The sequence below is a fragment of the Lampris incognitus genome, chromosome 3, assembly GCF_029633865.1.
Source record: "Lampris incognitus isolate fLamInc1 chromosome 3, fLamInc1.hap2, whole genome shotgun sequence".
Lineage (NCBI taxonomy): Eukaryota > Metazoa > Chordata > Actinopteri > Lampriformes > Lampridae > Lampris > Lampris incognitus.
In genome coordinates, this window is record NC_079213.1 from 97,072,944 (window position 1) to 97,100,222 (window position 27,279).

Consider the following 27,279-nt stretch of genomic DNA (forward strand, 5'->3'; position numbering starts at 1 on the left):
TGTGTGTTTGTTTAACGGTATTTCCGTTTTTCTGAACCTTCTTTTTTTATCAGAGACACAACAAAAAAGGAATTCAGAGGTGGTGCCATTCTGTCTCATAAAAATCAGACACGAGTTTGGGGTGCAGATAACCGAGCCGAACACAAAGTTAACTAAAATGGGAAATTGATGCTTTACTAAAACAGAAATGCAAAAATCAACCAAGAAGAAAAAAATAATAACCAGAATCAGAATAATGTTCATTGGCCACGTAGGTTTGCACACAAATGGAATTTGACTCCGGTTTCGTGGCTCTCTCAGTGTACTTCACATAGAATAACAACACTACAACACTACAGTCTTCAGACATATACACAAGGATTGACTTATACAAGCAAAATAAGAGGTGATTAAGTGCAATGGTGCACATAATAATAATTATAATAAAAAAACCATCTCTGAAGAATGTTTTTGCCCAGTTGTCTTACCTATGTTTCCTTCAGGGGGTCGTCTCCTGGGGTTGTTGGGGTAGGATGGGTAGAACTGTGAGCCAGGCTTCAGGCCAGAGGGGGACATGGCATCTGGGCTGGGCATCGCTATGTCGCTGGGGAGGAAGCCAGGCTAACCACAAGAAAACAGGGAGATGGGGGGGTTACTAATAATACATTAATGGGTGAAGAGGGGCGCAAAAACAAACAGCCTCTCTTCTTGGAAACAAAAACCCCCAATTCAAAGTATTTCCCACAAAAAAAGAGAAGTGAGAAAATGGGACACGTTTACACTGGCACCTACAATGAATTTATCTTTTACTGCTGTAGAGAGAAGCGAGAAGTAGACCTGACATGAACTCACCTGCCCACTGAAGGACGTATACGGTGGCCTCTCGTTTTTACCTGAAAAATGACAATGCGTGTGAAAAACTGCATCGTATATAGACACAAGAGGTAATAATGTGCGATAGTGCAAATGAAAAGAAGGGTTTTTTTTCGGAAGTACAAAAAGTCCAGAGATGCCCTCGTCTTTTTTTTTTCCGGCACGCTCAGCTGCATAAAGCTGCCTGCCAGACAAAACCCTAGGGAGGGTTTCTGCTTCAGTGCCCCGACATCTCCAACACTCAACGAATGAACACACACATGCACGCACACACAGACAGACAGCAGCCAACCAGAGACAACTATTTTGTGGACATGACAAAATAAAGTATAAACCATTATGTCGGCCATCAAGCTGAAAACCTGGTGCTTATGACCATTTGAACAGAGAGAGAGAGGTCGGGGCCGCTGGTGTGAAAGGTCACTCGGCTCCTCGTCTTGTGCAGTGGTAGGCACCATCCTGTCACGTAAACTTGTGCTTTTTTTTTGAAAAAATAATTCAGTTGTGTTAGATCCTCAGGTGGAGGGGCTTTCTTGCCGTTCCGAAGTCGAGGCCCAAATCTAAAGGTGACCGTGAATTTGCCGTCAGGGCCCCCCCCCCGGCTTTGGAACAACTCGGCTCGAAGAGACGAGACTCACAGGATCAGCGACTTCTTTTAAATCACTTCTTAAAACCCATCTTTACACACTTGCTTTCATGTGATGTCGTCTTTTTATTGCTTTTATTATTTTAATTGTATATAGTTATACTTACAAGTTTTATTGTTTCTTTTTACTGCCTTTTATTGTCTTTTACTGTCTATCAACATCCTTCCGTTTTCTCTCTACTGTGTTTTTGCGTCTTTTGCCTTCATGTTTTAACTTTATCTTGACTTTACCTTCATTTCGTCTCGCTTTTATTTGACCTGACCGTTTGGATTTCTGGCGTTATACTGCTTTCTGAGTATTCTGCGTTTGCTGTATCTGTCAACACACTTTGTAAAACCGTTGTTTTTAAAAGCGCACTATAAAAACAGCTTATTGTCATCATAAATATTACTTTTATCACTATTAGTTATTATCATATTGACTGTTTTCTGTAAAAGGCTTTATAACTGTAGCCCCCCCCCTTTTTTTTTAACATGGTGATGGTGGTCGCGTGGCTCGGGTCCTGGGCTGTTCTGGTGGTGTCTGGACACTGCTTGCCATCCTCCTGATTATATTCTTCATATATTCTATAATTCCATTATAATTATGTTATCCTCTTTCAATGCTGTATTGTGTAAATTGTGTAAACACAACATCGACCGCACGTTGTCCATCTTGGGAGAGAGATCCCTCCTCTGTTGCTCTCCCTGAGGTTTCTTCCTATTTTCTCTCCCTATTAAAGGTTATTCTTTTTAGGGAGTCGTTCCTTATCCGATGCGAGGGTCTAAGGACAGGATGTTGTGTTGCTGTAAAGCCACTTGAGGCAAATTTGTAATGTGTGATATTGGGCTACACAAATAAAATTGACTAGACTTTTCCAGTTGTATGCTCATACCTGTGATCCCTGAGCTGATGAATGGGGAGGACAGACCTTCGTGTTCACTGTAGTGGGATCCTTCATAACCCTGCAAGAATAATAAAACTGACATAAATAACATGCCGAGGTGCCCTTAAAAAAAAAAAAGACACACACACACACACACACACACACACACACACACACACACACACACACACACACACAAGCACACAAGCATGCAAAAGCACCTGAATGATAACCAGTGCTTCAAGGCCATTCCCCATCTTCTCCCAACTGTACGGTTTAGTGGTTACCCTCCCTCTCCCTGCTAACCAACAGGATCCGTGCCAAGCAGGTCTGCATCAGCTTGGGGGATTCAAACTCCGACTTTCTTAATTATCAACTCGTGGTAATCAAAGTCTGCTGCATCCATTTCATCCCCCGTTCCTTGTATTTACACAGAGTTGTGCCAAGACAGTTACAGCGGATGTGAAGCTGCAATTACCAGTGGGCTTCCTCGGAGGTTCAGGGCTAGCACAGTGCTTGCCAATACACGGTTCTGAGCCAAGGCCATTAGGTAGAGAGAGTAAAACTACCGCTCCAAATCAAAAATGGCACAAAGTATGCCAAAATACTAAACTGTTGAGATGGCTGAGGGTGTTATCATGTGCACACAATTGCGCGACAGAAAAAGAGCCAATAGTGTCCTGCCATCAGGTAAATTTTCTCTCAACTTGAAAACCACAAAAAGCAGCAAGTTCAACCACAGTCTGCCCGCGTGTGCGTGTGGGTGTGGGTGCACGTGAGTGTGGACGCACGTGCACGATCAGTTCTTACCCGTCCCTGGCTGAAGGAGGGGCTGTTCTGTTCTGCTGATCCCCATGACCCGGAGCCGCTGCGCTCATCTAAAGCTGTGCGAGAGAGAGAGAGAGAGAGAGACATGTTGTTAGACAAACGGGTAAGAAGATCAGAAACCTAAACGGAAGCAGAGCTGAAACAAACTGGGATTACGTTGGGATGACGCCGTTTAAGGTTGTTTGAATTACCCATACGAATCTATGAAATTACTACCAGACTGTTTCAGGGATGAAGCAAGCCCCGGTGCTTTACTAAATATCAGCCAGTGTCTGTCCTGCCAGAAGCAGGTGTTGGCGGGGCTTGGACGAGACAGAAGAAACAGAAAATCATGGTTGAGGAAAGGAAATGTAGATGTTGCATTTAAGATGTAATGCGATTCGAGTGGATTTCTGAAAAACCTATGGGAACTAATGCTCATTGAAGCCATTGGTAAGGTATAAACATGGATTTATTATAGTGACTGAGGAGTAATAAGCCATCCTTCCATAGTGTCTACTAAAAAAAATCCAAAACCTTAAATTGGACGAAATACGTCTTCATTTTAATGTAAATTCACTCACTCACTCACTCAACTGGGCTGCAGCTACATATGAACACAGACAGAAAAGATGTTTAAAGCTCGTAACATTAACTGATTATTTTAGGTAAACAAAGGGCTGATGTGTGGCAGAGGGAGAAGGGGGGGGGGGCACCCGAAAGATTGGTGGAGCAGAAAAACTCCAAAATACCCCCATCATCCCCTTCTCCCTGTCTTATGCGCTAATGCTATCCAAGCTCTCTGGAGACACAAGGCTTAATTGCATACTGATTTGCATAATTGTGCATATTAATGCAGTTTCCTTATGAATATTCATATTTCGCCTTTGATTTTTTTTTTCTTCCCTAATTAAAAAAACGTGTGTGAGAGAGCGAAAGCGATAGAGAGAGCGAGCGAGCAAGAGAGGGAGAGCGAGTGAGACTGAGGGGATGGAAGGAGAGAGCAAGGAGACGAGAGAGAGAGAGTGAGAAAAAGAGGGAGGGAGAGCAAGAGGGGTCTGGGCGAGATCAGCAGCCTGGCTGACGAGTGAGAATGAGTGATGAGACTAACAGAGCGGTGCAAGCACCTACACACACTGTGACAGCCGTGATCTATGAAGCTGATGCCAGTGGCATGGAGAATCAGGAGAGCAGGGAAGAGAAGGGACCTCAAAAGATCAGCCTCACTCGCTCACTGTCAGACCGGCCCTGCTGAAAGGCCACAGCGCTAATAAAGCACAGTGCCGCCGTCAACCGTCTCCGACGACACAGGATGCTGGTGATGGGCCCGCTGCTAAATAAAGATGACAGACCAGGCCTTTTGTGAAGACACTTCATCCACAGCTTGTTGCCAGAAGGAGCCGTACCAAATCAAGAAGATAAAACCCCACTTCAGAGGAGCACAAGATCTATAAAATCATCGACAGTCGGTCACCAACGGGCAACTGGCCCAACAACGAACCAACGCGTGTGAACTCGAGCACCCCTTCCCTTTCGGCTGCCATGCAATCGTCCGTTATTTTCACCAAAATCGCTGGCGTTCGAAAGTTCTCCGTGCTTACATAAGGTGACACAAGCCCCATATTGTCGCCGTCAGAGCAATAATCTGCACTGAGTAGGCCTAGCAGGCCCACGAACTGACAATTTCCAATACGCCCCACGCCCTGCTATGAAGCCTCCATTTGGCCAGCGGGGGAGCAGAGGGGAGAGAGCGAGAGAGCGCTGCTATGCAGGAGAAGTCTGACAACATTGTTTCACACTTAGTGGAGTAATTAACTCAGAGGCAATTAAAAACAAGGTGGAGAGGTGTCGAGGTGACACTGATGCTCAGCCAGCCTATGAAAGCCAACACTCTTGGCATGCCAAGAGAAAAGAGGAGTGAAGAGAAGATGACTAAATATCGTTGCATTTGTGCTCGTCTGTCATTATGTTCGTCATGTTAACGTCAATGCAACCGTTACACCGATACTGCTCCTCTGCAGAGCTGGTAGGTTTCTAATAACACAGAAAGAAACTTCTAGCACCGGAGGACACTTAGCTGCACCAAGCAAGTGCCCGGATTAGATATGTCTACAAGATTAGTGTACAATCCCTACAGACCTCTGAAGTGACACATCATTTTGAAACCCATGTATGGCCTTCTAGATTCTTCTGCATTTCGTTGCAATGGAAAAATGCACTGATGCGTGACAAGACTGCCTCCTATTACAGCCAACACTACCGCGCTTCTGATTACGCCATAACCATGCATTTCTTTACCTGCCACGATTGATTCTGGTAGGCTTTGGAACTGCAATGGAAAAAGGTTTACAAAAAAATCACTAGCATTAATGACATTATTTAATATCACTGTTTCTGCAAGCACAACCCCCCCATGACTCGTCCCTCCCCACTCCCACCTACACCGTGTGCGATCACGGCAAGTGTCAATCGCTTACCATATTTTCTGCAAAAGACGGAAACGGAAAAATTAAGAGGGGTGAAAACCATTACGTATCTGAGCACAGATATTTTTTTGCTGCTAGATTACAGGCTTGGTGAGGTCTGACTGTCAGAAGGAGGACAACCCTTATGCCGTGGCCGCAGCCATGACTTTTATATATATATATATATATAGTCAGAATGAAAATGAAAGTTCTCTTTTTGATAAACATTATAGTCATGCCGTGTTTCCGCTCTACAGACATATATTTTAAAAAGGACAGCACCATTGACAAACAGGATCAATTCATTTTTGCCACAGACAAAAAAAAAAAAAACCCCAGATGGGTCCGTATGCTGATCGAACTGATCATCCCTGTGGAGGGAGAGCCGTCTGATTTCATGCACGGCATACATCACAATTCTAAAAACGTGACATTAGTAACCAATATTTATTTTTTGCCACATCTTTTCTTCTTTTTTTTTTCTTCCTCTTGAGCCAAAGAGGACACATTTCTATGGATGTGTAAAACCGACTGTATTGACCCGGAACACAACAGATCAATCGACCTCATGCAGGTTTCAATGCGAGACAAAATACGACTGAAGCGAAGCCCTGGGAAATTCACATTCTCAGCCACAAAACCTACTCGTTGTTTGATCTTCATGTGTAAAGGTTGAGGCTTCCCAACAACAACACGATTATACACAGCGTAACACTAGTGACATGATACTCCGCACGAGAGAGAGAGAGAGCGAGAGAGAGAGAGAGAACAAGACAGTAGAGAGTGTGAAAAGACCCGACGTGTAAACCAGCAATGTTGTTTGTTGTGATCAGGGGGAAGCTGGCCCGTCGTATCCCGTGCATTTGTGTGTGTGTGATTGTGTGTGTGTGTGTGTGTGTGTTGGGGGGTGCCAGCAGCTGCAGAGGTGACAGAGGGGACGCCTGCCTGAGGGTTTGTAGGTTTGGCCGGCTCCCACCTCACAAAACCCTGCCCCTTATATCCCAAACACCCCGCAATTCTCTCCAATCCTTTCCCCTCCCTCCCGCCCAGCAAAACCCCTCTTGTCTCGCCCCTCCACACATGCTCCGGCCACTGAGAAGGGGAGAAGGACGCCTAATGCAATTAGCACCCCTCTGAGCACTTTTGTGTTGATGAATAGAGGTGGTCTGGTGGCCCACTAGGCCACTCTCTGCTGTTCCCGCGCTGCCGGCTCCCACACAACACACGCCACCGACATGACGTCATGGGACGGACATTCTGTGTTTCATTCGCTCGTTTCTGTAATCGATCGGTTTCCCGGCCATAATCTTATATCGCCGTGGAACCACATGCGACTCTCTAAAACGCACAGAGCAACACCCCAGGGCCATCTTCTAGGTCCGCTTTCCAAAATACAGGAGGCACATCCTGTTAACAAAAAACAGATGTGAAATCTTAAGGATCAGCATACACCAGTGTCTGAACTTCCATCTCTTCTCTTCCTCACCTAGATAAGACGGCGCGCGACGTCTGCGCTATAACAAGATACAGATCTACGAGGAAGTCCTGGCCCCGGAATTTGTAGATGCTAGCACTTTGGCTCTCAAGTGCTATAAGGGGGTACCTGGAGTTCTCTGGAAGTTAAATGTGACAGCTTGAAGTATCGCATTCAAATGGGTGTCAATGACCAAGGGGCACACTTTAGGACTCGGGGAGGGGGGCAGGAATTAACTCCTTGGTGCTAAGTAATTGCCTGCTCTAACAGAAACAAACAGAATCCTGCCTTCCACAGGCTGATCCCTCTATTCAGCGCACACTCTCTCCTCCATGCAGGCCGCTCGCTGCATGCTGGGCCAGTTTAAGAGGCTGCAGGCTTGGGGGTGAGGGGCATTGTCTCGGGCTCAGGCCATTTCCTGCAGATCAGTGGGGGGAAGAGCCCTGTGCCGTGTTGGGGGAGGAGTGTTTTACACTTCAGGGTGGGGGAGTCGTTTCAAGTCCATAAGCCCCTTTTCTCCCTTTGTTCCTCAGTGGCTGAGTTCTCACTCTGGGGAACGCCGGGGAGTGTGACTCGATTTCACACGGCAGGTTGGCAGGGTGACAGAGGAACGGAGCAACACGACTTACTAATAACATTCAGGGAGAGCACAAAGCTCACTCAGAAGCATTCAGGTGTTCAGGAGAGGCAAGCCGACAGCCATTTTGCACTTTCAAATAACTATTAAAAACACGCAGATGTCAAATGAAAGACAGCCATTGACTAGAGGAATATTGATAAAATTATATTCACTTGGGGCTAAAGGGCTTTTGCATATCAAGTGGATTCTTTTTTTTGTCACAAAATTTTGCACTATTTAAAAAAAAACAAAAAACAACCTAAAATTCTGTCCATTATTTTGCACAACTCCAAAAAAGTCACCCATTATAAACGTACATGGAGCGGTTTTGATTTGTGGTGATTTTTCACATCCATCAATAAGCTTTTAGAGACACCCCCCCCCCCCCCCGAGTTCTTGGACCATGATGGCAGATTAAAGAAGGGAGAAAAATTGGACTAGGTGTGTAAAGACCTTAACTCGAATCAACAAATCTGCTCAGTTTTGGACTGCATGTGCACGCGCACGCGCACGCGCACGCGCACACACACACACACACACACACACACACACACACACACACACACACACACACACACACACACACACACACACACAAAGCTGTTGAATGCCACCGAATAAAAACTCACATCAAAATGACTAGCTCTACACATCTCACAACCAACAGTACACTATACAAAAGTACTCCTCATCCTGCCTTGATAAAATACAGGCATGCTGCGATCCTGGAACCAAACATCAAATATTTTGTTTTTGTTTTTTTTTTCTCCCCCTACAGACATTTGCCAATTTCCACCAGCTATAAAATGGGGGATATTATGTTGAATGCAGTCCATTTCTATTTGATGTGTCCAATAAAGAAACACAAGCTTTCTTGACACACAATTAGTAAATTCTCATTTAGCTGAAAGGCAAACGCAAACACTGCAGCCTGTGCAACCACAGAACACAGCCTTGTCCATAAACAAGGACGCAAACACAAAAAACAACTGACAGCAAATGCATGAAAAATAACAATAATCAAATTTTGTGCACAACAAATGCATGATTCACCGAGACTTATTAGATTTAAATGATTAAGCAGGCAATAAAAAGACAACCAGAGGACACTATGTGGGTCCCCCGATGAGCCGAGAAGCTTACCTGATCCACCAAACTGACTGCTTGCGAGCGTTGTTGGTCTGTTCTTTCCATTGGCCACAGGAGGTGCGAACATCTGCAAGAGAGAGGGGGACAGATTAGTGACGGAGCACAGGATGGCACACTTCACACACACACACACACACACACACACACACACACACACACACACACACACACACACACACACACACACACTTCCCATTAATAAGTGAGATCATATCCTTTTGCCTTTTGGGGTTGAGTCTATACAGTTGCTTTGGAAATCACGTTTTCCTCAAGTTTCCTCTACGACATAAAACATTTGCTTTAATAAAACATTACAGATTTGTCATTCCAAAATTAAATACACATTTGAAAAATGTGAAACTTATACAGACAAAATATTTACAGGTGAAAGTCACAGGTAAAATTGCAATCGTGAGCCCTCTTGAGACCATCTTGGCTCTAATGGCGTCCATAGCTCACCAACAGGACGGCTCTTCCAAAAACCACAAGTGTACGGTATAGAAGATACCACACGTTTCAATGACATATTTTCTCTTTTTAAAATCTCAATTTCACTCGTTTACTTCTACCTTTCGTAACGCTTCATTTAATTGTTTAATACTCGTTTCATAATTGGCCAATTAAAACCGATTCCGCTTCTCAAGTGAGCTCCTCAAAAAAAGGGCTGCAACCATCTCAGCTCCTTTTTGCACTGAGCAGGGAGAATCTGGAGGTGTGTCCCCCTCCGAAAGATATACAGTGTTGTAGAAATGAATGCCCTCGCACAGCCATATACATTACAAGAGTGCAAATCCTAACAGGTCAAACTCTTATTGAACCCAACGCCTCGATGTTAGATAGACTGAGGTTAATGTGGTCTGGAGGTCTACTCGGCAACACGCTCTCGTAATATGTTGCGTCAAACTCCACGATGCCAACCTTTTTTGTATCTAGGCCATCTACAACCACAACGCAATCTGCCAGTCCCAAAACACAAAGCATCTACTGATAAATCTCTTACCGGGTTTGTCTTAGTAAAGAGATGCAGAATCTTTTAGTGATCTCTCTTTTCAAAATGTGCCTCGTTTCCGTCACCTCTGTTGGTAAATATCACAACATGTGTCCGGTTCGTGCCCCGTCTGTGTTGACCGGCTAGCCGACAAATAACAGGGGGCGACATGTGTACAGTGTAAACTTTCTCACTCAGCGATCAATGGCTTATTTAGATTGAATATCTGTCGATAGCGAATGGCGACTCATCGCTTCAAGAATCACGAACGCGGCTGACTAAGGATCACCTCCCACGAAAACGAGAGATCTTTTTTATTTTTCCTGGTTGTTGTGGAGCAAGAAATACAGAGCAATTAATAAAGCGGCAACCGGACAGCCGTGATCCAGTTCAGTTCATGTCAGTGCTCCACTAACAATGCCCAATGCTTTACTGGACCCATTTGAAATGACTTGGAAATACAGCTGGTGCTGGTGTTCCCCAATCTTACACATCACAGGGCTTCAATGACTCGGGCATTGCATTTAAGACCCCCGTATTAATCCACCACAACTGGTCAAAAAGAAACCTCACAGGGCATTAAGTCTGCTGACAAACATTTCCTTAATTAGCTGGGAATTACCTTTGGTCCCCAATATACAACACTTATCCATAACGGAGAATTTGCTTTTGCCCGTCTATTCAAGGAACAACACCGCTCCATTGGGCCTATGAGCGATGAAAGTCAATGCAAAGCAACAACAGAAGACTTCAAAACAAACGAGAGCGTGGGTAAACACAAGCCACACAGTGACAGAACTCAAACTGCTCTGCAGAGGATGTCAGGAGTATACTTCTGAAAGCATTTCAGCGATAATCAACCACCAAAACCAGGTTTACACAACAACGCGTAACAAAACTGCAAAACAAAACTGAAAAAAATAATGCCCCCAAAGGAGAAGAATAGGAAACAGACCCACATTTCCGTGAATAAAGAAGCTGTCTGATCAGCCTAGATCATAGATCAGAGTTATTTCCCGTACAGCCTAACAACTGTGGGGGGAACGGGGGTGAGTTTCTTCAAGGGAGTAACTCCTGTATCATTTCCAGCTTCTTGTACATTTATTTAAATAGCACTTATTATGGATAATTGTGACCAGTGTGATGTGGTACATTTTTCTAGCCAACACCTGGCCATCCCTACAGTAAAACTATTCAAAAATGTGCTGTAATAGATCTTATAGAAACTAAGCAAGAAAAAAAGGTGGGACTGATGGAAACCGTCTCCAGTTTGTTTTCACCCCTTGCCAGCCGGATTGCTGTCTCACCTTCTCCTGTTCTCTGTGCCCACTTTCCTGGCTCAGTTCTCCGCCTCACTCGAACCTTGTTTTGACTCTCACCAACTTTTTCCCCCAATGCCACCCATGTCCCCCTGCCACCCGGACCACCCAGTCTGCAGTTTCACTCTCTTACCGCACTGAAATCCAGGAGGTCGCTGAGTTCCTTGTCTGTTCCCACTGCAGCCATTCTTTGCTGCTGCTGCTCGTTCATTCCCTTCAGTCTCTAACAAACCCTAGGAGAGAGATTTGTAGACACTGATTTTGATTTGTACTATCAATACTTCACACACATTAAATGTGGCTCGCTCTGAAAAAGGTGGAAAACTCAAAACACCTGAACTTCATAAAGGCTAGTCCTCGATCCGTAAGTTGCCAGCACTATTCTTAAAAGTCGGATGCAACTGGCATTTCGCCCCCAGTTACCAACTCTGTGACGGAGATTAAATTTGAGATTTAAAAGTTAACATTTCCAAGCAGGGCCCACACAAAGACCTCGCGAGTTTCACTATGTAAAATGTGGAAAATTCATTCACATATGTAGAATGTGAGAGGAGGCCAGAATTATTAGCGTTTTGACATACAGACAAGCACTATGGGGCTATTAATTAAGTAATGGTGACTCTTCCAGAAACGTCTACTACATTTAACTCAAGACACTTCTTTTCTATCTAGGCAGTGGAAAAGGCGCCGAAAAGTAATGACAAATGAGCTGCATTATGTAAAATCAAAAGCACGTAACCCCAAAAATTTGTCTTTATCTATGCAGCCCTGACAAATAATGCAAGTACACGTCGATCATTCGTTGCAACATAAAAGGGAATGCAATACATTTACAATTACAGACATAATTGGGACTATTGTTAGCCGAAGGAAATAAGGGGTGGAAGGCAGCGTTAATGACTGTATGCAAACACATCATTACCAAATTACCATATGTCAACTCTGAAGGAACCTTGTCAAATGACACTGCGAGCATGAATACTGGATTTACCCTATGTTTTGCATTCCAGCAGAGGCCTGAGGGAGCTCTCTCTGATGCTGAGCGGTGGCCCTGCCTGCCGTACCGGGGACGGGCAGTGAAGGAAAGGAGGAGGACGAATAGGGGCACTCGGACACCAACAGGTGGTGTGATTTTACGGCCTCTTTTGTAATCCAGCCCTAGCAAAATTTGTTGTTGCGATAACACAATAAAAGCAAAAGCCTTGCACCGAGTGTTATTTACGAAACCTGAGACGTGAGGAGCGGAAATGATTGCCCTCACCTCGGAGGGGGACAGTCTCCGACTTGGAATCGCTTGAACACCGTACAATTATGAAGACAAAAAAAAATGGAGCTGAGCCTAAAAATCCCTTTTCTACATGCAAAAATAAATGTGCATGGCTGTAAGGTCATCCCATGCAGACAAGGTTCAGTATGGCTGAACTAATCTAACCTAGTGAGAAGGTAAGTTGGTGGTAGGTAAACACAACACATAGCATGGCGTTAATAAGCTAGGAATACATCTCTTATTGCATTTGCAAAGTTCTGGATAAGGCGTCCAATGGAGAACTTAAAATATATGGGACACACACACACACACACACACACACACACACACACACACACACACACACACACACACACACAACACTGAAACCTAACTGCAGTCACTCAATACTCGGGCACACATCCTCCAGTTAAACAGAGTATAGTGGAGCTTATTGTAAGAAAATGGCATCTTCGGTTGGATCAATATTTGAAGGAAGCAGATTAAGGGTCTTTGTCACCCCACACAAGGCAAAGAAGGTAGGTCATCTTACACAAAGAAAGCTGTACTTCCAGTGAAACACACCATTATGTTTTGGAACAAAACGTCACTTGAGCCTCGGTTTTGTGTGTGTACAAAAAAAAAGAGGCAGAAAAACGACGTTTTGTCAGCGACAGAGTGACTTATGCTCTGAAAACATAAACAGGGACCACCAAATCGATGCGTCTTCCTATGGGCTCACACTCAAATATATCCAGTAACAAAAAAAAAAATATATATATATATATATATATATATATGTATACACATTTTGGTCAAAACCCACAATCCAGAGCGCCAGGAATCGTGTATTTGTCTGCTGTGTTACGGTCCAATCGAGAAACACAAATCACGTTAGAAGTCCAGCGAATGACTATGTAAAGTTTGTGTTACCCGCATTATTGCAGCTGTGACAACAGAACAATTCTTGCTCAGTGGGGGGAAGGAAAATAAAAATCAACATTTACAAATCTAGCACAGAAAAGATGCACAAGGACCGTGTTATATTCCACCTAAAACACCTAAAATAAAGAAGAGATGCAAAAGGACCGTCTTATATAGAATATAATTCCACCTAAAACACCATTTGTCAAGATCCCAAAACTACTCACATTAGCTCGAGTTAAAAAAAGGGAAGAAAAAGAAAAGGGAATTTAAAGATCTCTGCTACCTCTGGGAATAAACGTCTCCCTTTGATGATCTCGTAAATTCTGGCTGGGCTGCGACTCTGACAACCCATCCAGGGTTTATTTTGAACCCCTTCAAACACTCTTTCTTTTTTTTACCCATAGTTTGATCAAGGAGGACCGGACAGCCCTTCAAGGTGGGTAAAAAAACAAAAACACAAAAACAAATTATCTTTCGACACAAGTGGCACGTACACAAGGCTACAAACGCGAACGGCTCAAACTTGTCCAAGTAATATTAGGGCTCTTCCCTTTCATCCATCAGGGGAAGTTGTGCATTATGAGGGAGTTCAGTAAAGATGGTGGGGGTGGGGGCATAAGGAATTTCCTGCCAAATGTGCAATAAAATAAAAGTCTAGCCGGTGACCAGACACTTCCACAAAGGCATGTTTTTAAAAGAGGGCGACTATCACGTTTTCATAAGAAAAGTTGTTTTTTGTTTTTACGTGTTTTGAGGGCGAAATGAGCCCTGCAACAGAAAGGTATAAAACGGCACAGCAACGTTATAAGCGAACGTGAGGGATTAATCTCTCTATGCAGTTATGTCGCCTTCTTCGCCGAGCGAGTGGTTAAAAAAAGAGACAAAACGGGACAAAAGCCGAACGGGAATCCTTATAACGCGGTGAAGTCACGTCAAGTCGGGTCTTTTTTTTTTCTTTTTTTTTTTTTTTTTTGCTGAACAAAGGAGTAATTTCCTCCTCTCCGTGGTCAATGCGGAGACCATCACACACTTGGCTCGCCACCTCAAACCCAGACAAAAACTTGAGCTACATCTCCCCCCCCCCACCCTCGCTTTAAACCACACATTCCCGAAAACTTTTCCAAAAAAAAAAATTTTTTGCGAGACGTCAAATTTAATGCCCCCACGAAACATCTCGCGTCCATGCAAAACTTCGTAACCGAACCAACCAGTGTTAAGTAAATGCTTTTACCTTGCCACTTCGTTGTGTCTGATATCCAGCAGGGAAAAAGGGAAAAAGCGGAGACTCGCAAAGGGAAAAAAACAAAAAAACAAAAAAAAAAACTTCAAGAGAATTTTCGACCTCAGTGCATGAAACGCATTGGCTCAGGCTGGATTGTCTTTCCTTTTTTTTTCCTTTCTTTGCTCCGGTATATCTGGTTTTCACACAGCGCCCACGTGTGTGACACTGTTATAAGTCTGTGTGCAAACAATTGTATAATAGTTACTAATCTGGCGTCTTCCTTTATGTTGTTACAATTGAGATGATTTCATTCTTCTAGTAGACATCTTCACCACCTCCGTCCACATTGTCAGACGCAACAACGTATCCCTCCGCGTAAAAGTGAGGGCCTCAAAGCCAAGCGGTGTCCGATTTCAAACGCCTTTTGAGAGAGGCTTTTTCCACCCCCACCCCCCCGCGGAAAGAGACGCGTCTTGAACAAACTCCACTGACCGTCCGATCGATCCGGCGGTCTTACGGTGAAGACTTACCGGTCGCTGCCGGGACCGCACTCCTCGAAATACGAGCGCACTTCGGGCACTACGTTACCCAGCGGAAAGCTACTGTAAGAAAGTTAGCTGCGACTTACACGGCGAGCTCGGCGAGATGGAGCGATAAATGCGAAGGAGTCTGGCCAATGGGAGAGCCGTTCGCCGTTGACCGGCACACGCGGGAGCCAGCGGGCCGCCGCCGATCGCAGTCTGGACCCGCCCTCTCCTTTGACGCTCACTTTCCCTGTGTACCGAGGGAGGCTGGGCTGAGGGGTGGCTTCGGCGTACCGCTGACATCATTTTAATACTTTGTTTGGTATGTCCTCTTACTCGTAAAATGTTTAAGCGTGAGATTAGACGCGGTAATGGTGAAATGTGTCGTTTACGATTGCAAAAAAAATTACAATGTCGACCTCGTGTCAGACTCTTTCCACCCATAAAGATGGAAGCCTGTAGGCCACAGGTGCAGTTTAAAAAAAAGAAGAAAGAAGCTTGTTTGTTGTAAAGTGGCATCAGAGCCGGCGTGTGTACGTTTCGCTTAACATATTTTTATCTGCATTATCTGACCCGGTCGCCAGGAAGGGAAGGCGCCTTGTTCATGAACTCCTTATCATGACTTTGCAAATCGACCAAACATGTCACACGGTAGTCCGTCCGTCGCGTGTTGGGGAGCATTCCTGCTCATCCTAACATCACTTCGTTTTCAGTTTCATTTTGCAGGGCCACAATTAATAACTGAAAAAAAAATAAAAAAAATAAAAATAAACGTTGCACAACTAGAAGCACCTGCTTATAAGCTTTACCTAGCGGCCGACTGCATTGCATCCCAGTTATTTTGGAAAACATGTATTAGGCTACTCTTTCTAAAAGAAGCCCTGCCTTCCGGAAAAAAGCAACTTATCTTAACCATCCACGATCCGGCGCGCTCTTGCGTCAGGCGCTTCAATTATGTAACGTTATTCTCGCGTCGGCACCGGTTACGTTTTCGGTTTTTTTTCTCTCCGACAACCGTAAGACCAAGAGACCCCTTGTAACTGTTCCTGCTCCGACACACACACACACACACGCACACACACACACACACGCACACACACACACACACACACACACACACACACACACACACACACACACACACACACACACACACACACACACACACACACACACACACACACACACACACACAGAGGAGAGGAGAGGAGGGAAACGGCGGAGCACCGGATCACAGAGCAGGGATCACAACAGAGAGCATGGATGTGGGGGGAGGGGAGAGGAGAGGAGAGGAGAGGAGGCGGTGACGGAGCGAAATGAGGAGAAAGGGAGAATAGTTGAAACACGCGAGGAGGAGACCTCCTGGATGACCATTCCAGCTCTGTCAGCGACGCCGGGAGGCTGCAGCCGAGCTAGATAAACAGATTAAAAAGAAAAAATGAACCAATAAACATTGGAAACGAGCTCCAGTTATGTTGATGATACTGTAATGATTTAAGGTCGACCTGACTCAAGATAAGTGGGGGGGGGGGGTAAACACCCTTTGTTTGGGCTGTTTTTCAAAATGTACTTGATATCACGTGTAATTGATCTCACGTTAAAAAAAAAAAACTAATTAGCCTCTCAAAAAATGTGGCAGATTTTGTTGTACGTCTGTCCAGGAGAGTAACGTTCAGATCAAATCTCTCCCCAGTTCTCACTGACAGCAGCCTGTAATGACAACGTCACGTCTACCGTTGTATTACAAACCAGTATTTGCTGTGAAATAAAGCAGAAACAATCAAAACGCCGTGACAAGTCATTTAAAGATCAACCGGTGGATTCCCACATGGATCCCTGTAGTCCCCGTGTAGCCGTAATGTATGCGTGTAGGCCCTACGCCTCGGGAGCAAGGTGTACATCACTCCTTAAAGCTGAGCCACAGAAAAATGCAAATGCTGCACAACAAGGAGGCATTATCATAAACCCTGCACTAATGCCTCAATCTGTCTGTTTACACAAAGGTTGCCGAGGGAAGTTGGATTAGGTGTCAATAGGACATATAGGTAAATAATCTGATGGGTGTCCCACGGGGCCTTGGAAAAGCCCCGGCACAGAGCATTAATTAGTCTCATGGACCGTCTTTGGAATGTAATGGGGTTACTGCCCAGAACAAAACGCACATATGGGCCATAAATACCTTTACAAACACCCCGTACACACACACACACACACACACACACACACACACACACACACACACACACACACACACACAGACAAACACACACACACACTCGGAGCCCACTGTACGGAAATGGGACGACAGCCGCTGCAGCATCAGAAAAGAAACAGAGAAGGGCATCCTGAGCTCTTCATCTAACACCTATGTGGAATCCTTTCATTGGAGAACGCATTAATCAAAAGATTAGATTCGAACAGATGGAAACAACTATGTGGGTAAACAGATTTCTAGAGAAGCCGCAAAAATTTCTCTCCCACTCTCTCTCTCTCTCTCTCTCTCTCTCCCTCTCTCTCTTTCCAGTAGACATTAGGCCTTGAGTAAGAATAGTGCTGTTGTCAGTATTCGCAATGAGGCTTGTAAGCCCTCCAAGTAGTTTGTAGTAACAGCTGGGTCTGACATGGAGAGCATGTACAAGGGCAGCCAGGCTGAAGAAGAGAAGGGAGGGGGTGGCAGGAGAAGAAGAAGAATAAAAAAGGAGGGGGGGGATGGAGGAGAATGTTCAACCAAATGAATGCCAAATGCATAGAATGGCATCGGATCCTAATCAGCTGTAAAACAACCGGTATAAAATGGAGAGGCTGAGAGATACGGTCCAATTTTGCAAGAAGCATGAAGCGTGCAGCCCTCTCGGACATTACTGGCATCCCACCACTAGCTGTCTGAATTAGTCATACTTCATATTAACAGTTGCTTTTTCTGAGTAGCCCTACTCACTTGCACACAGACATATTTCGTGTGTGTGTGTGTGTGTGTTGTATGTATATATATATATATATATATATATATATATATAGTTGTTTGTATAATAGGGTGCTCTGATTTATCGGCCATGCTAAAATGACACATCTATGGGTAACCTAGCAGATGGTAACCCTAAATCTCGTGGCGTTGTTATTACACGGGGCTGGACAAACAAAAACACAAACATGTCACCCATAATCTCAAAGTACATCCACAGCACAATGGACAGTCTTAACAAAAACACAGGGAGGGATCCTGGCACATGTGCCCTGGCTGATTCCTTCTAGCCATGCCTGCTTCATATCTGTAATTAACGACAGATGCACATGGAAAATTAGCATATGTTTGGCACATTGGTGCTAATCGGTCATATATTTGTGCATATTAATTAAATATTTATCTATGTACAGATCTGTAGAATCACATTAATTCACAAAGAAATAACAGTGTGCTCTAATACGTGCTAATTATTTAATCCTGTGTACATTTTTTTTCCTGGTTTTTTTTTTGTTGGTCTATTCATAATACATTGTGCACAGAGTAAATAGTGGGGGTGGTGGGGGGGGGCAATCGTGCAGTGTGGTGGAAAACCAAGGCAGGCGTTGCAGATGCCAACTTTGATTCTTGTTCCCTTGAACTCCCATCAAATAGCAATGTTTTTTACTCTTCCATTATACCTAACCACTGTGTGATGGCCGGGTTTCATGCTCGCTACCCATCCCTGCAGTCTGTTCATATGTGATACACATTCAGCCATAAGTGTCAATCTGTTCAGAAAGCAAGTCATTCATGCCAAACCACATCACTAGGTGATAGTCTTCACTTAGATAAGCACATATACACATATGCATACATGCTTGCACGTGCAGACACACACATGCACGCACGCACACGCGCGCACACATACATGCACACACACACACACAGACACACACACAGCTCAGCGGTGAGGCAAGCTGCTCACCTCCTTTCATACTGAGCCCCCTCCCAGCCAATTGCCTGTAATGGTAGAGGCTTAGGTCTGGGTGGGGGAGGGGCAGAGGTGCATAGGTTTCAGATCATCCGGGAAAACTGGGCCAAGACCGACAATTCCGTCTCCCAGAACCCCCTCAGCCTTAAAACACCGCAACTTGTTACGGGTTATGGTGGTCCCTTGCACCACAAAAAGAAAGAAAGAAAGAAGGAAAGAAAAAGGTCACTGACGGAGCAACGGCAGACTGATTTTGACCCACAAACATGTGCATTTAGAGGCACAAAAGCTTCACGTAGTTCGGGGTATGATTCATGCTTCCTTAGTCCTTTGGAAGAGCCGTCCTCCAATGAGAGTTGGAGGCTGGGGGTAGGAGCGGATAGATTGATAGTGTTGGCCGGCTGCCCATGCTCGGAGTCTATCTGTGCTGAAAAGGGAGGAGACGGGGAGAATCTATCTGTTGTGCTCTCTGGGCTCATGATAAACAGACTCCCGTCAGGCTCCTTTTCAGCCCACTATTAACAGCCCGCCCGGTGGAAAACACCCGAAAACCGCGGACCCACTCCCAGCCTATCAAACAGCAACAAAACGTACGGCGGAGTGATTTAAGCGAGGCTGTATAACCAGCAAGGTTAGGCTAACCTCGTTCAGCAACACTGTGAAAACACCAGCAACAGAGGGCCAATTGTTGTGGAATGTGCCAAGACAAACACACCTTGTTGAATTCAAACAAGTCTCCAAAAAAAACCCAACAACAACACAAAAAACAACAACAATTGATATCTGCAGGGACAGCGAGATCCCCGGAGCTCGCGTAATCATGAATGTGACCGTTTCAAGAAAAAAAAACCAACAATGTTTCTCCTCTCCTTATCCCAAAAACTATAATTCCCACAGAGCTCCAGAGAGGGAAGGCAAATGAGTTTGAGGGATTGACCATGACATTAATCCCCCCAACATCAGAGTTGTAGATAGAAGACAACGCTGTGTGTTACCAGCGGACAAACACCCGCGAAATCGACAATCTGGTTATGAAAGAAAGAACGGAAGGAGAGAAAAAACAACAACAACAATCCTTTGGGCCTCTCTCTCTCTCTCTATCCTTATTGCATTTTGCATTTAAACATCCATAACATCCACCAACGCTGACGCAACAATCAACACAAGACAGACACACACACACACGTCCACTTCCACACGCAATTCCTTATTGCGTCCACTTTTCCTTGTAATCGATAGATGTCCCCCCCCCCAACCCCTGAACAGTCCATGTATCTTTCCCAAATTTCCTCCTGTTTCCCTTTAGCAATGCTAGTCTTTCCAGTCCTACACTTTTCCAACACCGTGCCATCGCTGGTCTGGCTCGAACAAGTCCACAAATCCAGAAATCTGGTCCCTTTTCACGTTTGAACAAAGCTCTCGGGATATATACCCAGCACACAAAGTTTAGCGTTCGAGGGATTTCATTTTTTTCTGTTCATAATCTCTGGCAGACATTTTATAAAATTCTCCCAGATCATCAGCACTCGTGGGCCTCCCCGTACCCTCCTCGTCCAAGCGTTCGGTCCAAATGTCGGGGATGTTAGCGGCTATGCGTTGGGCCTCCCTTTGGTCTGACTTGAGGCCTGCCCCTGCGTGTTCTCTCGGGTGAGTCTACAGGACTCCCCCCCACACCCCGCACCCCGCCATCTTGGAATCCCATCATTGTGCAGGGTTGCCCCACCTGCCCACTCACGCTTCAGGTATACAGTGAACAGAACCGGCGGCTTCCTGTTTACAAATGCAGGCCCTGCACCAACCCTGCAATGTGAGGAGTGTGAGGAGCAAAGGTGGGCAACAAGCTATATGACTTGACAGTTTGATTTTTGTCCGTTTGGGAGATAAAAAGGATAAAAACAGAGAGAGAGAGAGAGAGAGAGAGAGAGAGAGAGAGAGAGAGAGAGAGAGAGAGAGAGAGAGAGAGAGAGAGAGAGAGAGAGAGAGAGAGAGAGAGAAAGTGGGGGTGAGCACAAAGAGTGCGAAGAAGTGTTCTTGGCCAAAGTAAAAAAAATAATATCTTAAGTCGTTTAGTGTGAAAATGACACAGTTGTGTGACATCGAGTGGGGGGGGGGGGATGTGTGCGGCAAGGCATACGATAGCGATGGGATCAGGAGCTGAACTGACTCTAGATCGGTTTGAAGTGGACATGATGTCGGGGGGGCTGCCGTGGACACGAAGGGGACGAGACGGAGTGAAAGGCAGGGAGACGTTGAGCTGGCGTGGGGGGAGGGAGCCAGATATTGTTGGTGTTGTGGAAAAACTGGAACAATAATAACAGCTTTGTGTGTGTGTGTGTGTGTGTGAGAGAGAGAGAGAGAGAGAGAGAGAGAGAGAGAGAGAGAGAGAGAGAGAGAGAGAGAGAGAGAGAGAGAGAGAGAGAGAGAGAGAGAGAGCGAGGGAGAGAAAGAGAGAGAGAGGGTGAATGAGATGGTGCGAGAGTAGAAGTGGGGATTTGTTATTGCTTGCAAAAGTGGTGAAATGACATCTCTTTCCCTGCACAACGCAGCTGCTGCAGCAGCAGCGGCGGCAGCGGCAGCATCAGCAGCGAAGCACACATTGTTGCGCTATCTGACCTTTATCTTCCCTCCCCTTTGGCACCGGTCAGGCTTCTGTCTGTTTGTCATGTACGCTTCCAATTAAGGGTTATCTGCCAATAAATTGCTCACGGTCAAACATGAACTCTTGTTAATATGGAATTTTTTTGCCCTCCGAAATTCAACAAACAGTCGCATCCCTTAACTTGAGCTAAAGGGTCTCACAAAAATAGAAATGTCTTCATACGGTCCCGGCCGGCTAACCGCCTAAGCCGCAGCCTCGCCTTTAAAAAGACATCTTACGCGTAAACTCGTAAACATGACCAAAATTCGGGTTGAGGGTTCTCTTTTTCGTTGTTTTCCCCGTTTCTTTCATCTCTTTTTCTCCTCCCCTCCCCCCTTTTCTTTGCAGATTAGAATTCATTAGCAATCAAAGAGCCTCCAGAGAGCTCCAGCTCTTAATTACCCACTCATTTGCATTTTTGCATATTAATGACTGCAGGGTTTGGGTAGGGTTTTTGCCGCAGTGGTTTAAAGGCACCTCAGTCCTCTGTTCTCCAGGGAGGAGGAAAGATGGCCAGAGGCGAGGCTCCAAGCCTCTCTCGTCCCCGCTCTATCCTTTCTGCTGGGCGTCAGGCAGAGGGAACAGAGGGGTGTGGGGTTTGTGTGTGTGTATGGGGGGGTATGGGAATGGTGGGGGGGCTGCAGGGGTGTATAGGTTAAAGGTCAATATCCCTGATCACCATAAGAAAGAACACATGTCTTCAGCATAGTCTAATTATTGTCATATTGAGTAGTTTGAACACCTGATCTGAACAAAATATAGCCCGAGAGAAACTGGAAATCTATCCTGCGGAGACCGCTCACGAGTATTTATCGAGGACGCCAGCTAGTTTGGATGAGACTCGTGTCACTCGGTGCACGGAGGCAGGGGCATTTCATGTCCCGGGAGAGAGGTGTGCATGACGAGAAATGAGGCTAGTATGTGTGGCTGATTTCCCCCCCCCCCCCTTTTATGTTGGACACCTCCTCTAAATGTTCTTTGTGAAGGCAGCAAGGGGCTCATCCACCACCGCTTCCACCGGTGGTGATATACATACACATGTACGTGCACACGTGCACACGTAAAATCCCACCCTGCCACACGTATGCATGTAGACAAATACACGTAAATAGAGACAACCACAGGCACAGGTGTGTATGCACAGACACAAACATGCACAAACACACACACACAGACACACACTCACACACGTGCATACATAGACTGAGGGAATAATACCGCAAGAGACGCCACACAACAGCTCCCAGGCATCTCCTGGCCCCTAAAGCGCTGCTGTTCCTCTTATCCAATATGTTTTGACTGCAACAATGAGACCTGAACATGGAAAATAACACCATATCCCACTGTGTTTTAGATACCTTACAAACATAGGAATTAATGACTTGGAGCCCCAAGACATCTGGCCAACAGGCTCGGCATGAATGGATTTGAATAAATACATCACACCTTAACATTACACTACGTGGCTTTGTGTTCTGTCATGTGGTTTTTTTAAAGAACCGTTTCGAGAATCGCAAAATTCCTATACAAATGACAAAAATGTCCTATTCCTGTGCAAATGACAAAAATGTCTCGTGAATAGATGTTTGGACTGTACTAGAAATACATGCTTAATCCCCCCCCCATATATATGCACCAAGTTTTACATACATAGCATCTCAAATTGGATGCTTTCCAAATTACTGCAATGTGTGAAGTTACATGACAAAAATTAAATGGAAAAAAATAAAATCACATTTTGATCCTGCAGTGTTTATCCTGCAGTTTAAATGCACACACAACATGCAAGACACAGGCGCTCACAGTGCATCTCTCAAAACGCACCGCACATGCAAGTTGACTCAACTGCTATTAGTGGAGCATTATGAAAGTGTGTGTGTGTGCGTGTGTGTGTGTGTGTGTGTTTGTAGGGCCTGGGGACTGGAGCAATGTGTGGGCTGTTGGGGTGGGGTTAATGAGCTGTTCAGTGACCTCTGTCACCCCTTAGGACAGCCTAAGGGAGACAGACAGACTCTGAGACAAACAGGAAGACAAGGTGACAACAGGCCCTTGGCTGCAGTCTGATTATAGATTTCTGGGATGAATCGGGGCTTTGAAATAAGGAGCATATGAGATTATGTCAAAAGATATATTCATTTTTCAAGAGCTACTACAGAGAGTAGGACCTTGCTGTCGTGCGTGCGTGTGCGTGTGTGTGTGTGTGTGTGTGTGTGTGTGTGTGTGTTTTGTGAACGCCCATTGCCGCGTGCGAGATGAGCCACGCTGGTGTTGGCTCAGAGCAGCACAACTGGATTTCCTCTCCCAAGCACATTGTATGTATGCTGTGAACTGGATCACCGCTGCATGTGCCCTATGTGATGACGCGTTATCTCTGTGCAAGATGTGAGTAGACTGTTAAGCGTGACTGCATATCTGTCCATTTTTAATGTGTCTGACAAGGTGTAGGAAAACAAGTTAGTGTGTGCTGCCGTGCGTGAGAGAGAGAGAGAGAGAGAGAGAGAGAGAGAGAGAGAGAGAGAGAGAGAGAGAGAGAGAGAGAGAGACAGTGATGTATGGCCGCCACGTAACGACTATCTTTGACTGGGTCATAACAGGGGTTCTACTGCCACCTTGTGGTAACTTGTAGAAAGCTGATGTGGATTTAGAGGACGGACCTTAGAAATGAAGTCACGATTTTATGCTTCACATTTCCAGTCTTGCCAAATTGTCATTTCTTGGACGAGGGAAAGGGCATTCATAGGCTATGTAGGCTATGGTCCACTGTGATGTCATCATAGCACGCTCATGATAAACGCTACATACTGGATTATTCGGAAGAACCAGAGGTTGTTGCTTAGATATTGTACTATAGGGTATGGTGCTACATCTAGTGGGCTATAATAAAATCATTCGCACACAAATTTTCAACCATTGTTGTTTTGTTTTTTTTCTTTTAATAGAAAGATCTTGTATTCTTTAAACAGACAACCAGATGCCAGACATTTTTGGATATATTAAAAAAAAAAAAAGGAAAAATGAAAAAAAAGAAACGAAACAAAATGGAATTATATGGTTTAGACTGTGGATTTAGTGGTCTCATATACAATACAATTTCTTTTCATCGCCAAAAAGTGCAAATTCTCCAAAATCATCTAAGCTCCCCTTGCAGATTTAAACAGACATGGACTGACATACTGCTATGCTAAGGAAAGACTTTGCAAAGAGAAAAGGGGCCATTTAATGTCCAGGCCTGAGAAACAGGACATTTTCTGCCGCCCCCCAAATCTACACCTGAAAAAGTTTATAACTGCTTTAAAGGATGTTTGTTTTTGTTTTGTTTTGTTTTTTTGATAATCACAGTTACTAATCAATCTATTATAAATAGTAGCCTATTTCTTTCTCCCAAGTTAAACCATTTTAATGAAGTATAGTTTGATCATTATCATTCTCTCCACTCATCTGCAATCATCTTGATTTGACATACGTGTCGAGGCCAATTTTTTTTTTCTCCATTGACTCACAAAAGTGCATATCAGTCATTTAGCCGTTCCATTTCTCCTTTTAAAATGACGCAACCTATGCACTGTGTGGATACCAGATCCAGCGATGTACATTTACTATCAACAGGGCATTATTGCAGACAGAGAAGAGATTCTGCAGTGGTCACAACACTGCATTTTTAACATTCAACACAGCAAAGCCTTCTCAGAAAGCTTCGCAACTGTTAAACAGCTTTCTGTACAAGGAAGGAACTCTCCCAACATGAGATCAAATGACCTTTCTCCCAATGAGATCTGAGACTCCAAGCAGGGAGCGGACAGAGGAATACCCGTTCTGTACCCTCCATAGTGTGAGTATGCAATGACAGGCATATGACTGGAAAGGGGGGTACTATCACAGAGATGTGTTTGTGTGTTTGCTCATGTCCACATGGGGCGGCAGCACTGACGAACTTCAATCCAAAAACCAAATATTCAAGTTTTTCTTCCTGTCATTATATGTATATATATATATATATATATATATATATATATATATATATTGCATTTAAGTAATCATCTGTTATGAGAAATGAAATCAATCAAAAAGAACAACAAGAACAAAAAAAACAACAATAATGATAACCATAAAACAACAGCACACAGTTCTGGATGGCGTTTCGCAAAGTGCTTTGTTACAATCGCGGAAGCTGAAAACAGGCAGTTGGATAGCCAAAAACAAAAAACCCAGGGATCTAGCTTACTGTCTGTTTATAGAGATATAGCTGTTTGTCTGTCTTGAATCGACAGACTGACTAACTGACACAGACGACTTTAACGTGCTCCCCCCCCCTGCTGTCTCAACCTCTCGGGCTTTGCACCCGCCTGCAAAGTGGGAATCACTAAATGAAGTTATGGAATGTATCCTGAATCGGTTTGGGTGACTTCAAACTGAAACTGCGTCGTCCTCCTATCTCATCTCAGCCATTATTCTCCTTCTGTTATCTCCTCCGGGATTATTACCCAGCAAAAAGATGCAAGATGTCTGAACAAGGGGGAAAGCGAGTGAACGGAAAAGGAAGAGGAAAACATCCCGACCTGTGCTTTTCCAGCGGCATCTGCTCTGAACACCGAGTTACAGGGTGACTGATAAGACTCAAATCCCCAATGCTCTTCTCCCAATCGACTGGATTATTATGAGGTGGCCTAACGGCCGGTTACAGTCACCTTGCAAAAGGGGGAATCGTTGACACTTTTATTTTTCTGGGAGCCATTAAACATTGATGTAAACAAGAAAGGCAAAAGACAGGCAAGTTAACTTGGAGGGTGATTAGACATAAAAAATAAACTGAGCAAACACTGAAATGCAATGCATAGCAGTGTATTTTTTTTCCACCTGAGAAGTACTTACATAAACAGAAAAGAGATAAATGACATTCTCCATGTTGCAACTCCCCCATTGTGAGACCTGTGATGACCTCCTTTGTGTTCCACTGTTCATCTCTGTCACATTTGTCTCTATACAATTCCTACCAGTCATAGAAGATAACAAGCTGAGAGGACCAAAACCCAACCCTTGCTCAGCACAGCATCCATCACCTAGGTTCTCTTATGTCATCCCCAGAAATGGCTTCCCGTATCTATGCATCCACAGCGTAGCCCCCCTACCCACAATCCTTATCCTCCAGTCTTTGTGCAAACCTTTGTTACCTAAGAGACTGACAAAGACTCCCAAGTGCCAAACTGTCCCAGCTTGGCTAGGAGCGGCCGCGGACAGCAGCCTGCTTCTCTGAAGGACCCAGGGCTGTCTGTGCGAGTGCCAGAGCCATGCTGTGCATGGTGCCACACTGCATATGCCGCACTCAGCTTGCCGTGTATCAAAAGCCTGATGGAAAATACAAAAATTCAGGTGTGCAGCAAAATGACAAAGCAAAGCAAATAGTCCCCTCCTGCCACCACCGCCATCACCATAGTTGTCACAGAGTCCTGCTTTTTTTATATACTTATACAGTTATCATTGTTATCATAATTGTTGGTCATCTTTGTTTCGTGGCCTTCTAGGAATTATTTCACCCCCCCCCCAATTCCTGATTACAGAATAGGAACAAAACATCAAAGGTCAATTTGGGGGGAAAAAAACAAAC

General features: G+C 44.8%; 1 protein-coding gene across 6 annotated transcripts in view; it reads right to left on the minus strand.

The window, feature by feature from the left end:
* The window catches only part of tcf3b (transcription factor 3b), a 33,195-nt gene extending 18,035 nt beyond the window's left edge, over positions 1 to 15,160 (minus strand). For 4 of the 6 annotated variants that reach the window (XM_056276189.1, XM_056276188.1, XM_056276190.1 and 1 more), the window contains exons 1-7: positions 14,590 to 15,157; positions 11,319 to 11,418; positions 8,873 to 8,945; positions 3,175 to 3,248; positions 2,374 to 2,443; positions 832 to 872; positions 468 to 600 (exon numbers count right to left, since the gene is read on the minus strand). In XM_056276189.1, coding sequence (XP_056132164.1) covers positions 468 to 600; positions 832 to 872; positions 2,374 to 2,443; positions 3,175 to 3,248; positions 8,873 to 8,945; positions 11,319 to 11,396 — 469 coding nt within the window. In that variant the 5' untranslated portion in view covers positions 11,397 to 11,418; positions 14,590 to 15,157. Of the gene's footprint in view, positions 1 to 467; positions 601 to 831; positions 873 to 2,373; positions 2,444 to 3,174; positions 3,249 to 8,872; positions 8,946 to 11,318; positions 11,419 to 14,589 lie in introns of all 6 variants that reach the window. The other 2 variants (XM_056276187.1, XM_056276191.1) reach the window with 2 other exon arrangements.
* Positions 15,161 to 27,279: the final 12,119 nt, after the last annotated feature.